Here is an 18,609-nt window from a genome sequence, read left to right as displayed (position 1 = left end):
GCACCTTTCATCCACTATCTACGTACTTCGCCGCGGCATTTCCACTAGATAACGATTTTTGCACTTGGCGAAAACAAAATGGTAAAAATAACTGTGCTTTATTTAAATAGCCGCTACTTAGACTAGTCAGTTCAATAAACAAATTGTCATTCGAAGTGTTAACAACATGGTGAAAGGTTCGTTTCTCACGCGTTATACGGAAAGGCGCAGAAGCCTGCTCTCCTGGCGGCGTCGCAGCAGTGATGTGAGTGTGCTCATTATTAGTTCGAGTATTCGAGTGCTTTTTGTGAAAATGAAAACTATTTTGATTGAATTATACTATGGTTTGCTAGAGATATGTAGGCTATGCAATTTGGTAAATGTGGTGGAAATAAATGGTTGCACGTAGTGTAAAACGTGCTCTGGAACACGCGAGCACATTTCAAGCAAAATATTTGTGAATCATTGCTGTTGATTGTGTTCTCCGTTGTGTTTTTAAACACATGACTTGACAAAACGCGAAACCATCAGAAAATTGGTTTTAACGTAAAATGTCAACTCACAGATTTCAAATTAATTCAAGTAGATCAGAAGCTGTGTTAAATATTTTTGTCATTGTGGCAGTAGCTTCACACATTTCCTAAACAGCTTTAGGGTAATTCTTTATAGTCAACAATTAGTCCTTGGTAGTATATAAATCCAGTTCTGTTCTCAGCTGCTACGAGAACTATCATTAAATCACTTGTTTCTGCTGGATTTTCGGTAATATACATACATATAAAGGACATTTAAAAAAACTGAACCATTAGCAAGTCTAACATTGTCGACTTCATACTCTCCATGAGCTAATTTCCTCTTTTTTAGGTCAGAAGTGGGGCCAGCTTAATTGGTTGTCAGATTTTAAAATTTCTAACTGTTTGTCGTAACTATCAGTGGTTCAAAAACAATTCCAGCTCTGCGCTAACGGCTTTTCCTTGAGCTGGTAACACGTTGATAGTTCATAAGTAGCAAAAATCATATAAATCGGCGTAAATACATACTTCTATACAAATTTCTCATTTAAACAATGCTTATCAAAATCAAGTAGCAACCGCGTTTAGTAGCCCAAAATCGAACATATTGCGCTCGAATAATTAATTAAAATATGTAGTATGTATGTGCGAAACTAAGCGCTCAATTGACATCATTCGCTGTGTGACGAATTGCCATCAACAGCTGAAATGAACTCATATATAACGAGCATATAATTGATTTTTCGGTAATAAAAATAGTATAAATTTAACTTTATGGCATTTTGTTCCTAGTTAGTAACATTGATGACATAAATTCACGTTTCTATAGCAATTTCTTCCAATTGTTATTGTCACCTGCAGTTCACTGTTGCTATCAGAATCGAATAGATAAAGTATACTACAATGTTTTTGCGCAAAGTACACGGCTATTTTGGGTCGAAATCACTCATTACCAAATGTAATTTTTTGCTTTATTGCTGCTTATTCATAAATGTGTCCTCGCTTAAAGTATATCTTATCGATTTATGAGCTTACGAAATTATAAGAGCGTGGCATTTTCTCTTCCAAATAGCTATGTAGATAAATAACAAATTTTATATTAATACGTGATTATATGGTAAACAAAAGGCTTACCTACCTGTGGCTTGCAAACTGTTCAGTTTCTATGCGCGTTAAATAAAAATAAGTGTTTGTGAGTAACAGTAGTTAGCTGTATTTTAAATATATAAATCAAAAAATTAAAATATATAAATATTAAGTGATTTTTTGTAATAAAGTTTTCATATGAAGCAAAAATTTTTTCCCCATATCCATGTATTTACGAATTATTTTACTTGTATATTGTGTAACACCGCTCTTGCTACATATTAGTTTCCTTGCTTCAAGTTAACCCAATTTGCAATTACACATTAGACAGTTAGAATGAGCTAATATAATGCAAATATCTAACCACTAATTACTTTACTCATTAGTTCTGCGATTATCTCATTGCATTTATGTATGTATGTCAAATATAGAATACAAAATTTAGACAGTTATTTAATTTTTCGCTTAAAATAAAAATACTATTTTTCAAAGTCGTCTACAGCACGGCAAATAAGACACTGTTATTTTTGGCCAGCAAATCTTTAAAAAACACTTCTCCAAAATTTAACAGAAGAATTTTTTCAATACCTATCTCTTTTCCAAAATAAATGCAAATTTATGCCTCCATACATTCGCCGAGTTGCATTTCTAAACGACTTTCATTGTGTGCGCAATTTGTAAAATTTTGACAAGTTGTACCTTTTTGGATAAGTTGTAACTCTATTTCAAAATACATCTTTGCCTTTGCATCTGTGTTTGTCACTTTTTAATATTTTACTAAATTTGATTATTTTCTTTTTTGATAAGTGTATAAATAGAGTTGTCATATAAAAATATTTTGAATTTTAATTTTCACGAACAGTTTTCGTAAGATTTTAAGTTTGACAGTTATTTTTCAATATTTTGCGCCACTCTAATTCATTCGATATTTGGCAACACTGTTCCAAAATATGTGAAAAATAAAATTTTATGAAAGATTTCTATTTAATATGCATTTCGAACAACTTTCAATTGCTATTGTTGGGTTAAAAATCAAGTAACCTGCTTTAGACACATTTCTCGAAAAGTGATGAAAGTCTCATATTCGAAATTTTTCTACAAAAATTTTAGAGAGACTTTATATACATTATTTCAATAAATAAATACAATATTGTAATCTTTAATTCACTAAGTTACATAATTGCATTCAAGCAGAACTATGATATCGAACTGTTATCGATTATTTGAATTGCTCGATCAATCTGTGTAACTGCTATGAATTTAAATTCATGTTTGGTTAACTTTTACAAACAGCTGTTCAATATATTATTATTATTTACATTATTTTTTTTATCGTGAGGTAACACTTGTTTACTACGCTGTAAAAAAGTCTGCATAGTGAATTTCTACGAAAAGTGCTATCAATAAAGCAAAGTAAATATTTTCAATTAAATTCAACAAACAAAAGGAAATAATATGAATTTGGTCTTTAGCGCGCTTGACAACTTTAATCCTGCGAATAAAATGAATATAAATATTTAAGACTGTTAAATTGCAATTTATTTTTATAATTTTTGCTATCTAAGCGCATTATGAAATGCAAGGAAATAATACAAATAATGGATGGCACTTGAGTGCGTACTTGGTTTTCAAGTACTTGGCTTAAATGAAATCAGCTGCTATGAAAATTACAACTATTTTTGGTATCACTTGCAGGCAAAATTATATAAACAATTAAACAAATGAATTATATCATTGTTAAGAACACTGCTTGGAAGCAAGTTTACTATCAAAATCACTTCCACTTTTGTTTACAACTTTTTCAGCTGAAAATAAGTCGTGAAATAATTCTTTGTCACTCAAGTTATGTTTTATAACGTGTTCAACTGCATTGTAGCCTACCACTTAGAAATTATTTATTTATCAATATTTTAGTGTAAATATACTTTAACTTTAATCAATAAATCAGCAATTATTTGCCTCATTTTCACGTGTTTCGTCGCATGTGAAAATTATAAAAGCAATATGAAATCAAATTCAATTATATTTATAAAGATAAATACTACACGATTTGTTGCGAATAACCGTTATCAGTGGCATTACATAAAACTTAATTTATTTAGTTACATATCTACAGTATTTGTGTGTTTATGATGAGTATGCGCTGCATTTCTTACATTTTTTAGGTTTTTACTTTCTCAGTGATTATTTATATACGTATTTATGTTATATCTTGTTTTTTAACTGTTCTATGTACACATATGTATAAGCTAAATATGATATTTAATCGATTTTTTTGCACTGCGCTCAGGTTTTGCCCGTTTTTAATAGCACTAACACCGAGAAAAATCATTAAACAAATTTGTATGTAACTTTGTGCTAAATTCTTATATACATATGTACACGTGCACACGAAGCTATATGTATATATCGTTCATTATACCGAATGGCAATATTTTTTTCTTAAAGCTTTCACATAGGACAGCACCAAATGGCACAGTTAACAATATTTTTTTTGCACGAAGTGCTAACAAAATAAAATAATAGTCTCATCCTTCTTTTATTAAATTAAAAATGATGGAAGAGGATTAATTGCTATAAACTGAGTTATTTTTCAATATTAAAAAAAAAAAAAATTATGAAGAAAATTTAGACTTTCTAACATTTTTTCTTGTTAAGTTTTTTAAACCTTCAATTTTTTTGATTTATTTCAAATTGTTTATATAATAAATAGTTACACCTTTATTTATTAATATTTTTTCTTTATTTTTCTTTTATTTTTTTTACATTTACATATATAAACTTTAACAAAAGGAGCAAAGAATTTAAAACTTTTGTTTTTTAGTTATTTTCAACATTAAAAGAAAAAATATTATTAATTAAGTAATTTAATTTTTTTTTTTACATTTTTAAAATATAGTAAGTTATATTTTCTAATATAAGCTCAATATATATTTTATTTTTCGCTGTTTTCAATTAATTTCTTTTTTAATATTTTTGAATGTAGTTTTATTCTTCTAATCTTATTTAAAAATAATTTTCAAGTTTTTTAATTATTTTCGCCAACTCATAATCAGAAGATTTACCGTAAATTTAAACAACAGTTTAGCTTAAAAATTTTGGTTACTAATTTTCGTTTTTTTTTATATATACACACATTATAAGTCTATTACATTAATTTAAATAAAAAAAAATAAAAACTAACATTTTTTCATTCAAAAAGATATTCAATATTTTTAATATTTTATTTATTTTAAGTAAGTCATAAGTATTTTTTAGTTGTAACTACTTTTATATAGTCTACAATTTCAAATATTATATAATAATTCACCTTATCCAACACAGAATTACTTTTCACCTTTTAAGTACAATTTATTTGTGTTGTAATTTTGTAATTTCACCGTCACCAGCAAGTGAATCGTAGTTCCTATATTCACATATGTATATGTATGTATATGCAATATATCACGCAGTATTTATTAGCCACGACTTCTTACACCGTTATATTTGTGATATTCGTAAATTTACAGCAAATTGCTTCACTTAATTAATTAATTAATTAAACTGAATTCAATTGATTTGGTTTGGTTTGATTGATTGATTGACGATGTAATTGTAACTGCATATTTGTTTTGCTAGGTTATGTTTACAACTTTCTTCCTCAAACCCCACAAACACACTTACAATGCCACGCTTTACAATAACAATTGAGAATTTACTAATTGCTTTTCTTTAATTTTTTCGGTACAGGTGTTGTCTATGAGCACAGATGACTATCGCAAGGCTTCATTATTTGCAACCGGTTCCTTTGACTTGGACTTCCCCATACCAGATTTAATTGGCACAACAGAAATTCTCACAGAAGAGCATCGGTAAGTGGTTGAAGAATTTTTGTTTGACACAATTTCAGCTATGAACAGAATAATTTATGAAAAAAAAAATGTGCCAATGTGTGGTTCTTGGAGTAAATTATGAGTATTAGTTAAGTTTTTAATAAAAAAAATATTAGACCACTGTTCTTGATAACTAATAAAATTTTAGAATTGCTTGTGTTGTCTTCGGGGGTAATCTTGCGGCCATATATTACACGGAGAAAAATAGTGTAGTTAATTTTGTAAAGCATTATTGAAAATGTTTGACTCAATAAATGACTGATTTATTTAATTAATATAATTTTTGAAGCCGATTTCTACTTTATACATACATATAAACGTACATAAACATATGTAGGCATATGATAATAAGTTTTAATTATCTAACTCATTTGATATTCAAAGATGATTTAATCTTCAAAACGATCAATTAACGGCGCATGTTTCTTCACTTGCAAAAATAAAATTAAAACCGTAATTTAAAATTTTTTGTGACGAAAACGGTACACATACATACCTACATACTGGCAGGCCTTTATTAAAAACTCATATGATTTACATAATGATTTGAATATTATTTATAAACAATATATATACATATATATGTATATATGCTAATAAAAATGCTTAAAACGTTTTTCAGTCGTTTCAAGCTCAATGTCATTAACAAAATGTAATTAAGAGTGTTTTAACGGTGCCATTTGGTATCATGACACAACGTTTAAGTAATTTGAAACTTATTTTAATTGTTGTTGTTGTTTGTTTTCGCCCGTTTAGTGAAAAACTTTGTGGACACCTACCCGCACGCGCCGAAGGCTATTCGTGGTCATTGATATTCAGCACCTCCCAGCATGGCTTCTCTCTGAATTCGCTCTACCGAAAGATGCAGAAACTCGAAAGTCCCATACTAATTGTCATACAAGATACAGATAATAATGTGAGTACAAATTTGCTTTAATATCATCACAATAATTTTCTCAAAATTAAATTTGATTTTTTAGGTTTTTGGCGCTTTAACGTCCTGCTCCCTGCACGTGTCCGATCACTTCTACGGCACCGGCGAATCGCTGTTATACAAATTTAATCCCAGCTTTAAAGTGTTCCATTGGACCGGCGAGAATTTATATTTCATTAAGGGCAATATGGAGAGCTTGTCGATCGGTGCTGGAGAGTAAGTTCATCTATCACATTTTTATTTAATTATTTCAAATAATTTTCATACGTATTAAGTAAATATACGTTTTGAGTCACTTTTTTGAATTTCTCTTCAAAAAATAATAATAATAATTCAAAGTTTGACGCATTAATGCTCAGTAAAAAGCGAAGTAATTAATGATAATGTGCTTAGCTCGGGTTCTTCTTCTTACGCGGTTATAGCCGGGTTTTAGCTTGGGTTTAAAAAATCTTTAATTATATTATTATATATATATTTTGTTCTATTAGTGTTTAGTGCATTATAGTTTTCTAATTGTAAATACATATGTATGTATGTATTTAGTTCCTCAGAACAGTTTTAAGAGAATACTATATTATGGTAATTATTTAATTCATATGTATTTCATGCACCTAACCTAAAAATACAACATTTTTTGGGCACTTAGCCTAGACCAGTCAGATACATGTTAGAAAAGTGCAGACAAAACGCAACAACAAAAACCTTATTTTTCAAACCTAAAAATAAATGCTTTTTATTGCTTTAAAACAAAAGTAAAAAATACATGAACAGCATTATTTTTTAACAGTTTTTTGAATTCATGAAAATATATCTTTCAATTAAAACAGAAAATTATGTATATTTGTTTATATTTACAATTATGTATACATATATATATTTTTATTTAATTATATTTATATTATTTATTTTTAATTTTTTATACCTTATCAACTGATGAATATTATTTACAATTTTTAAGAATAAATAAAAACTATTTTTCAAATTTTATTGTCTATGAAAAGTATGAAAATTTAATTTAAAACACAAATTGTTTATTCTTAAAATATATAAATGATTTTCAATTACAATCGCTTCTTGAAAATTGAAAATAAAATGACTATCCTTCTTTAAGGCCTCAAATAACAAACACTCTTTTTAAACTCATTGTTTGTTGTAATTGTCAAAATATTTCTAAAATAATATTTCAAGGTCTTGACCGACCTCAAATCTGATTATCGAAAACACTTCTTGTGAAAAAATATGTTTTAAGGCGAAAATACTCGATTTGGTTTGATGCCTTAACTCTTTGCAGCGAATCAATTTTTTTTTTCAAATCCTAATTTTTTATATTTCTTACATATTTGTTTAGACTCTCTCTCTCTACTAATAACTAATTCCGTTTTCTCACTCTCTTTTCAGCGGTCGCTTTGGTCTATGGCTAGACGGTGACCTCAACCAAGGGCGATCACAATCCTGCAGCACATACGGCAATGAGCCACTAGCACCGCAAGAAGACTTCGTTATCAAAACACTCGAATGCTGGGCATTTGTTTAAGATTTTATAGTGAAAGCATACAAAAAATTATTACTAAAGCTAAACTATTTTATAATTAGTGGAGAAAAGAAAACTATCAAAGAAAACAAGAGAGCAAACATATTTGACTTTGTGTAACAACCAATTTAGGAAAAGCAACAAATGCAAGCGAAGCAAGTCTTCTCAAAGCCCCGTAAAGTTGAAGTGTTGAAAACAACAACAACAAGAAAGTGGTGGCGCGACCAGCGGCAACCTGTGGTACGCTGCGGCGAAAGCAGAAGCAACAACACAAGCTAAAACAAAAGCAAAGGAAATTTATAATTAAAACCATATTAAATTAAGTTAATCATATTATAAAAATTAAACATTAAGCGCTATTAAGCAAATCATTTAGAACGAAAGGCAAGAATTGCTATTATTATTTTTATACATACGGATGCACATTCATGCGTGCGCAGCACATTTTGAAAACACACATGCAACTCGGCGTCAAATGTCAGCCTTAAAAGTGTCATGTGAGTAAAAAAAAAACAACACAAAAAACAGCAAAAGCGCCAGAGTAGTAAAGCAAACATATAAACTACACACACATACATTTACATACATACAACCATAAGCGCTAAGCATAATTTTGTGCGAATGCTCTCCATACACACTCACACAAATGCTGTGTCATTGCTTTATTTAAGTTATTATGTAATAATGCTACAACAAAAATGTAAAAGTCGACTTTTCGAGAGACACTTAAGTTGCAATATTTCGTGAGAAAGCCTCCTGAAAGTAACTAAACTGTGTGGCAAAGCGAGTCTTAAGCTATTTCGCTGGCACAGCATATGGTTTAGCGCTACTTTCGGGAGGCAGCAGCTCGTAGTGCAATTATTCATTAGAAAAGTACGACTATTTAATTAAAAAATGTATTTAAACGTAATATTGTTGCATACTTTGTAGCGCAGTAGATTTTGTAGAATTGTGCGTTCAAAAATAGTAATTGAAAAAAAGTAGTAAAAAAAGTTGTGGAATAAAAGTGGGAAAAGCGCCTATAAAAAATGGTTTATAACGAAACAAAAATAACTTTTTCTTTTATTTTATATTAGCATAATGATTGAGTAAATTGAGAAAAAAAATTGCTGGGTTTTGAAAGGTATATAAAACATAAAATGTTACTGTTAGTATGCGCAGTAAAAACTACCGTTAAAAATCAGTAATATGCATATGTTAATTTGATAGAAATACATATATGTATTGATTATGGTTAAAAAAAAATTAATTATCGTAACGTAACGTAACTTAATGTGACATAATGTAAAGTGACTTGGCGTAACGTAACGTAACTTAAAAAAATTAGCAACTGTAAAAATTTTAAATCATAAATTTATTTAAAAATGCTTACATACAGACATACATATGTATATACATATGTGTAGCGTTTACACCATCGCCCGTCATGCTGTTGATTTCGTGTCACAGGCCATATGCTACAAATATACACACCTACCAGATACTTATCGCCACCAACCACACCACTTCTGTAGCGCTTTGAGAAGCAAGCACTTGCTTAATGTTTTGATTTTTGTTAACAATTTAAGAATTGCATAAATTTTATTTTAAATGTTGTAATAACAAAAAAAATTAATTAAAAAAAAAACGAAAAATATACACATATACACTCACATAAATATTGTGAGCTAGCTAGCTGTTAAAAAACGCATTGATTGCGTCATAATTACACTTAAGTTTTTAATAGAATGAGTAATTTACACTTAATTAAATAATTAAACTAATTCTTATTATTATGACCATAACTGTAGCGTTTATTTTATTGTTATTAACGTGCAACTATTGAGCATTGAAGTCGCGTATTTTTGTTTGTTTATTTTTTAATTCAGAAAATTATGTTATAGTGCTTTAACAGGATGGTAATTTTTCACGCATAATCGTCCTAAAGTAATTGAAAATATTAACTTTACAAATTATGAAAATTTTAATATAATTATATAAAAAGAAGTGTTGAATACAAACAAATAGAACGCTAAACGCAAATCAAGAGTTTATACATATATAAATATATGGTAATTATTATGTGAACGAGCGTAAAGGAAAATTTCAAAAATACATTATTTACAAACAAAAACAACTACAAACAAATAAACACAATATCTTTCATTTCGTTCTCTTTGGTTGTTAGAATTTCAATTCAATTTCGGTTAGTATGTTGGGGGAAAAGCAAGACAATTTTTACAAACTTACATTTATTGTAAAGAATCCTGAGCAGAAGCAGCCGACAGCTTACTGCACAGAAAATATTTAGATTTTTAAAATTACCGTTTAAAGTATATTCGACAGAATTCAGTATTTGTACACTAAAACCATAATTTGGCTTTCAGCAGCCATTCAGCTTAAGGATAGTAAACTGAGTAAAAGCGCCAACCAGCCGAAGCCCCTAAAAACCTCATTTGAAGTTGTGCTGTTAGAGGTTTGAAAATCAGCGCTTATTCAGCTTAAAGAAATGATAGCTGAATATTGTGTGAAAATCGTGCTACAAATCCATCTTATTCATCAATTCAAGTGTCACACCGCAAAAATATATATTTTTATTATCTTCCATGTTTAAATATTTGTATCAGAAACGGCCAACTGCGTAATCGCTGTATGCAGAATGTGCACTGTAATTGACTGAAAACGAGCAAGTTGTGATTTAGCTCTTTAATACCGTAACTCAACTTACTTCAAATGCAAATATTTCAAATGTGGCTTTTGATAACTTTCTAGGTAGTCTCATATTTATAGATTTTTTGGAGACCCATTGCTTTATTACAAATAACTTAATTTAAAAACCTCATCTGATCCATCGTTGGCATGAAGAACTCGTCCACTAAATATACATACATATATTCTTAGTTTCCATGCCGCCCTTCAAGAGGGGATTCCTGGCTTCCTCTATTATCAAGTTGAAAAAACTATATAAATTTGCTTGTTTAAGCTTTGCTGACTCTTAAAAGATCAGTTAATATATTAGCATACTTTTAGGCGCTCTGATAACTGATCACAGTGAAGTATAAGAATTTTGAGTCAGAAATTATTATAATTATAATTATTTGAACTCACAAGGTACATTCGATACGGAAATTATCGGAAAAATTCAGAAAAATTTGGAAGCCAAACGAAATGAAATTATAATTATTATAAATTTATATTGATTTTTTGTAACAACTTTTTTGACTAACAAGTTTTTATTGGTTCAAACTTCAAATTTAAATAAAAATTATGTATGTCTACACTTTTCTTATGTTCTAATGCGTGCTCTCTCCTATCATGAAGATTTGTTGGGTCCTTATCCTTCCTACTGAAAACTTCCAAGTTTTTGCTAGAAGTCTTAATCAGTGTTAAAAGGTTTTGAATGCAATATATTCTGCCTGTAAGCTCGAGAAAAACATGATATTATTTTTGTAGAACAGAATTTTTTAAAGCAGCCACTTATCACTTTGAAAATGTGAAAACAATAAATAGATAAACCCCATGTATATATGTACGTATAACCAACTCAAACGGTGCCGAAATCCTTTTATTCATATTTTTTTTAATGGTTTTTTTTTTGTTATTTTGCAATAAATTTTTTATCTTCAAAGAAAAAAATATTTAAAGAGGTATAGCAAGGTGAATGAGGTTAAGCATTGAAGCAAATATCTCTCAGTTGAGCATAAAATCACTTGGCATTAATTTTTAATTTAGATTTTGCATGGCCAATATCCCCTTAACCCATACCGAAATTAGTAGCTTGATTTAATCAGCAATTTTTCAGTATTAGCATTATTTGTGATTTGTCAAATGTAATGATCAGCTAGGTAGCTAGTTAGGGTGGATGTCTGGCGGCGCACATAGGATTTTATCATATCCATTGTGAAACCGCCGGCACTAAATTCCCCTCACTCTATCCTGTTCTCTCAAAACCACTCTAAGCTGCAGATGAAGTTCATCAATACAGAAGTTTTTATATGTGCACCTTCCGAGGCAGCGTCAAGAAGCCCTCGACCAATAATTGCGCTTCTTTTTCTATACAAAGCCTTGCATTCGCTTGGAAGCTGCTTTATAGCCCCATCTACCTCTACCTCTTGGCAGCTTCTACAATAGTAGTTGTATGGTATCCCCAGTTTACCCATAAGACAGGGAAAGTCGCGAGGATATCTGAATATAGTTTTAATAAACAAAGTTCTGCTTTGTTTTGGCTAAGCTTGATTTGTTCAGGAGAAAGAGAAATGATTGCACTTTGGTCTTTCAAAAATAATTTCAACAACAATTTTCTTTTAACAATATATATTTTAGGTATATACCTAAATTGAGTCAATTTACGTGTATTCTGGAAGTCTTCAATTTTTTTTTAATACCACAAAAGACACTGAGTCGAGGTTAACTACTTTAAAAACTCGATTGGGCAGCTTTTGCTAATCTCTTAATGTTAAAATTACCTCTCTTACATATCTATGTTGCCCGATTTAGATTAAATAAACCTAAACAATTTGCTAATTGACTGCATTAAAAGAGCTGTGTGAACCGTTACAGAGTGGCTGCATTTATATGTTTGCTTCTATGTTTTATAGACTCTTTATTTCACAAACATTAATTTCCTACCTCAAACTAGCCACACACATCACAACAAAATAGCAGCAGAAAAACTCAGAAACTCAATACAATACGCACACGAAAATTTTCAAAATTTTTTGGAATAAACGAAATCAAAACAAATAAACTCAATTAAATTAATTTAAATAAATAAAGTACTTAAGTAAGCGCTCCGCATAGTTCCCAAATGTGTAGTAGAAATAAGAAAAAAATTATAGCACCTTCTTATTGCTGTATCGCCGTATTGCCGTATCGTTGCAATTTCATGATATCATATCCTGTATTATGTATGTAGCCGTGTTGGTGTATGATATACCTATGTATGCAGAAAAACGTTGTTGCTTGTGCAAATATTACTCATATCAAAAATGTTAGCAAAACCTAAGAAAAACGTATACAAAACTATATGCGCATTAAATTAAAAACATAAATCAGAAAAATTAAAAATAAATATGTAGTATGCATGTATGGAAGTATTCCTGTAGTTTTGTAGTTTTTTGCACGCTCCAAAGAAAACTGAAAAAAGAAATTGAATAATCTAAATAAAAAATCATATACATATACACTGTATGTATTACATACCCTCATAACCAGTAAATAGTACGTTGTTGGTGCATTCACGTTTACTCCTAAAAGAAAAAAGCGAAAACCGCAAAACCTTTCAGCTTTAAATTAAACTTGTAACGGTACACTTGTTGTGCTGAAATTTTGAAAAACAAAATGTCAACGGTATAAAAAAACCAGCGCAAGATGCTAAAGCTTAAGCTATGAAACCTCACAATCTTATAATGCGAGCATTTGTGGAAAGTAGTTTTTAAGCAAACTCAAATGACAAAAAAAAAGACTTTTGAAATATATTGAAACAAAGAACATTGTAATCGGCTGCAATCAACCCACTGCGCACGTTCCCTATTTGCCCAGAACGAATTGTGTCGATCACGCCAAAAAGCTTTATTTTCGGGATGGCAGGAATCTCAGAATAACTCCTAAGATTTTTTACGACGTTTTTTAAGAATTTGTAGAACTAATGCTTTCAAAACCTATACCATTGTTGCTTCATATACATATATTTGATTAGAAAAATGTGTGCAAATAATATTAGGCATGATATAAATGATCCGATCCTTTCTAATTACATCAAGCTCCTGCATGCCCTCTATTGATTTTTAAGTATTCCCTTCCGATAATACCGTAACACATTGTTGGCAACGTAGCGTCTTACAATTTAAAAAGAGAATAATGTCGAACAGTTGCTCTAGCGGGAAGCCTATCTTATTTAATTTTTTAATTTCTTTATAAAATTTAAATCATTATTTGCCTACATTGCTCGTAACGTACATACTCGGTCGAGGCCGCACCGTCTCGACAACGTTTACTATATTCAAGTAACAAAGTAAATCTAAAACTGTCGCCACTTTTTGCACTTTCCATCTATTTAGCATATGTTCCTAAAGACTTTTTTCTAAAACTTCTAAACCCTTTTAGCAAAGTCTTCATTTAGGTTTATACACCCGAACTTAAGATATCGATATTCTATATTTGTTTTTAATTAGAATCGTCTGTCGAGAATTCAAGATTTCGTAAAATTTCGTAATAGAATACACCTTCATATTTGAAGGAATTTTCATTTTTTTTTTCAGACCTAGACTAATGCACGGTTTCACAGTCCATACTTAATTTGTACACAAATAAAAACTTATCTAAGCGTTGTTGCAGACTGATGGGATAACCTCGTTTGCCTTTCACAGTCAATGCTTAATTTCTATAAAATTTGATTATGATATATGGCAACGTTATGGACAACAATTGTTTCACAAATGTCATCCATAAAAATATGTTTGGAATATTTAAATTATAACAGAGAATGCATAAATGGGAGGAAAGTTATATCAAAAATGGATGAAAACAGCAAAAGGACTCCGAATTTCACCGCTAGTAAGTCGGAGCATCTATTGGAACTGATGGAAATCCCAATCCGATTCCACATTTTTTACAAAAAATAATTTCTTATTTCTTATTATTCTTGTTATGACAAATAACTGAAAATTCAAACCAAAAATCTGCTGTTACTTAAGCACTGCTTAAGTATCGCATTTTCAGGACTTAAGCACAACTTAGTATGAACTGTAAAACACAATTTTCCTGTTTTATGCTAAGCACAACTTATGTATGGACTGTGAAACCGGGCATAAATATATTGTCGTCAATAGGGTCCTTTCAGCTAAGTTAACTTTAGAACTGAGCTGAATCCTGAGCTATCCTTGAGCGAAAGATTTTAGGAAAAATATGGATAAAACATAATTTTCAGATCTGCTGAGAGCATGTAACAATCAAATGTGTTAGAAATAAAATACATTGCTTACAGCACATTTGGTGCAACTGCCAATTGACAAAATCTCATTTTAAACAACCTCATATAATAATACATACCTTAGAATCGGGATTATGTAGGAAAAGGTAGATTTCGAATAAATGGCAAAAAAATAGATCTTTCAGATAAGGAGTTAAAAATATGACATAGTTTTCTCCGAACTCCGAACTATTGGAGTTTCAAGCATCTAACAACTGTTGAAATTCCTCGTACTCAGAAATCTTGTATGAAACAAACCACAATAATATTAAAATAGTGCTGAACGAGCATTACATTTTGATGGCTCACACGTAAAATTAGATGTGAATGACTGAAGCAAGAAGAGGATGATACAAAAGAAAAAAATAGTAATCTATACATTATTATAAATATATTTACTTCATCGAACAGAAAAAGAAGAAACGAACCTAGATAGAATGAGAAAAACGTTGGAAATAGCGGTCAGTCGTTTAAGTTATAAGACGCGCCGCTTGAGCAACAATTTAGCGACAATTGTAACTATTATGAGGATAGAAAAATCCAGGTTGTCGGAAAGGGGAGGTTTTGAAAACTTACTCTTATTTGGAAGAGAATTTGGTTAGAGCAGATGTTGATGAAAATATGGTATAAAACTAATACTTTTCTGATATACATTTGTACATAGTAAGAACATTTTCTTCTCCCCAAACGACAAATATTCTGAAATGTGAAACTTTGAAAATGACAAAAAATGAGCAAGGACGGAAAAAATAAAATCCATATATTCCAGCATTTCTCATGTTTCCCTTTGATTGTTTTCCGAAACAAAAACACATTTTTTTGTTGTATACAGTACATATGTATGTATGTATATTCGGTATATGAAGTATGTATTTATGTATGTTTTAATTATTATGCTTTGCCTAATTCTTCACAATGTGGACCATTAAATTATAAATATCTCGGCTTTCAGTGAAAGCAAGTGGAAGTCTTCCCTCTTAAGGACTGTATGAAGTCAATAATTGATATCAAATCATCTTAGCACCGCATGTTTTTCACTAAATATCAATATGCCGTTATGAGCCGACCGCCTTCTTGTAGGAAAACCTCCTTGCCAAGTCAATAATTTTGTGAAGCAAGTAAAGTCTTGCCTTTTAAAGCCGCTTAAGTATTCCTTGATATGAAATTATTATTATGACTTTCGTTATAAATATTATTTTGGTTATTTAAAATATTATTAGCCTATATCATACATAAATGTAGTAGGTCTACGCCCCACCCCTTAGCGTTAAAAGAATCTTCGATGTATGTACGTAGTGTTGATATTGCTTAAGCCGCGAATTAGTTTGATGAATTTAGCATAAATATAATATATATATATATAAAATTGGTAGTTTTTTATGTGTGCACTTATACATCTTTATTGTTGGGCGTTGTGTAGCCACAAAAAGGACAAAGCAAAACAGAAAAAATCAATTCAAAAAAGGATTAAATTCAATGCGCGGCAAAATGTAACTTCTGTCAATTAAATTGTAGACTGGCTCATTTCAAGCGAGTAATAGTTAAAATAAAAAGAAAAAACTTATATAATTATAAAAAATAAATAAATACTTGATAAAATGCGCGCAAATAATTTATAAAAAAATATATATTTTAAAATGTTTAAATTGGTTGCAAATGTTTTGCAAAACATAGAAATATCTACACAATTATTCAATATTTAAGTGAAATTGAATTCATTACAAACAAAAACATATACAAAAGTAAAAATATTTGATATAAATCTATATGATTACATAAGCATGCATACACTTAAATATGAAAATAAAATATTAAAAATATACGCATTTTATTTGTAAATATTTTTGTAATTAAATTATGAGTAGCGCAACCCACAAATGCTTTGGTAGCTTAATTAAAAAAGAAGAAGAAGAAAAAATATTGTTATGTAAGCACCTAAAGGTAAATGTTACAATTATGTACAAAGATGAATATTTGTGCATAAATATCAAATAAGAAAATTATATAGAATTTAAAGCGCATTCGTGATTCTGTGTTTGCGAGAAAAAAAAATGTTTTTTTTTTTATGAACTTATGTGTGTATATAGTATGTAAGTTCACTGTTGGAATCCATATAGTCATTGATGTACTCGCCTAATCGGTTACTTATGTATTCGTACTTTGCATGTATTATACTCGTATTTCTATATCTGTCAAATGAAGGCTACCACTGATACCACAATTCTGAAGCGAAAAATCCGACACAGAGTGCTGTCAGCTTTGGGATTGAAAAATGGTGTTTAGTAGTGTAGAATTTTATAAAAAAAAAGTCTCCGCATAAACTCAATTTTGGAAGAATAATACCGGTTACGATATCTATTGTTATATTTTAGATTTATAAAAACTAAATTTTACATTCTAACCATTTCAATTGTTGACAGCGGTTTATTAGCAACAAACGGGGATGCCAAGAAAACCCGAAACGAAGTGATCAGCAGAGTAAAAGATTCCTAGCATTTGGCGAGACGACCTCTGTCCATTCCCACGACAGTCATGCCTAAGTAAACGAAACGGATCCGAATTTTTATACAGTCAAAGACAGTCAACTCGGCATCATGCTTCAAAATCTCTGTAAAGTTGACTTGAGTTGACATGGTTAATTACTTATAAGTCATAAAATTCGAATGACTTTTAAGATAAAAACCCGCTGAAAACAGGAAAAAGCAACCATTTTGGACCAAAACTGTTTTCTATGATTATTACTAACGTTTGTCGTTATAACAGGAAGAAACTCTTTCGAAGTCCGAAGCTCAAGAACGAACTAAATTGCTTAAACTTGCTTGGGAAAAAATAATAAATTCCAGAAAACCGACTTTTAGAATTAGTTTTTGCTCTGAAATTATTTCCCTACTCCTTTCAAAATATTACCACATAACCATTTTTCTGTAAGATTAACTATGTTTTTTTTTTAAGATTGATGATAATGAACTTCAAATAATTCGAACAAATCGATTGTATTCTGGAATTATATGCTATATAGCTAATAATCTTCCGAAGTCTAAAAGGTTGAACTCGAAACACGATATTTCATGAACTTGCTCTGAGTCAGATATAGATATTTTTGTAAGTATTTAGACAAAAGTGTTTATATTATGTAAAGTTGCGGTATATTTAAATATATTTTGAAATAGAGTAAGTGCCAAGAGAAAAAAGAAAAATTGAGCTTTTTTTCGAAAACTTTTTGAGAGGGTGTAATTTAAAAATATTTTGGCAAAATTTGCGGTTTTGAATAATGAGTACGCACTAAGTTTATAAAATTCTGCACTACTATATGCTACACTTTCCAATGATTTACAAGAAAGAAATTCACATCAAAAAGTTTCAAAGTAAATAATATAATATATTTATAATATATATGTATGTATGTAGGTAGATTGAACTACATGAAGAACCTGCTTTAAGCGTTTGCACCGATTGTTGGAGGTCCCTTTTGATACTAATAGTTGTGCGCACTTACTACATATATACGTACATATATAAATACTTATGTAAGTAGCATACATATACATATATTTGTTTACATATATGCATACATACATATATAGTACATGTAAATCATTATGAAATTCGATTATTGTGAGTTATTACATAAACGTTTTATGATGTAATTCGACAAAAAATTTAGACGTGGAATTAATCAAGAAAAAAGAACAAGACATGACGCAGTAAACACAACATACATACATAACAATAAAAATATTAAAATA

General features: G+C 29.8%; 1 protein-coding gene across 29 annotated transcripts in view; it reads left to right on the top strand.

The window, feature by feature from the left end:
- The window catches only part of LOC105226572 (TLD domain-containing protein 2), a 240,692-nt gene extending 230,633 nt beyond the window's left edge, over positions 1–10,059 (top strand). For 28 of the 29 annotated variants that reach the window (XM_049450521.1, XM_049450517.1, XM_049450510.1 and 25 more), the window contains 4 exons: positions 5,307–5,428; positions 6,206–6,365; positions 6,430–6,599; positions 7,782–10,059. In XM_049450521.1, coding sequence (XP_049306478.1) covers positions 5,307–5,428; positions 6,206–6,365; positions 6,430–6,599; positions 7,782–7,917 — 588 coding nt within the window. In that variant the 3' untranslated portion in view covers positions 7,918–10,059. Of the gene's footprint in view, positions 1–94; positions 245–5,306; positions 5,429–6,205; positions 6,366–6,429; positions 6,600–7,781 lie in introns of those variants that run through there. The other variant, XM_019990391.3, reaches the window with a different exon arrangement.
- The last annotated feature ends 8,550 nt before the right edge of the window (positions 10,060–18,609 follow it).

This window comes from Bactrocera dorsalis, chromosome 2 (genome assembly GCF_023373825.1).
Source record: "Bactrocera dorsalis isolate Fly_Bdor chromosome 2, ASM2337382v1, whole genome shotgun sequence".
NCBI lineage: Eukaryota > Metazoa > Arthropoda > Insecta > Diptera > Tephritidae > Bactrocera > Bactrocera dorsalis.
The sequence above is the reverse complement of the archived record's forward strand: the minus strand, read 5'-3'. Positions and strand labels throughout refer to the sequence as shown.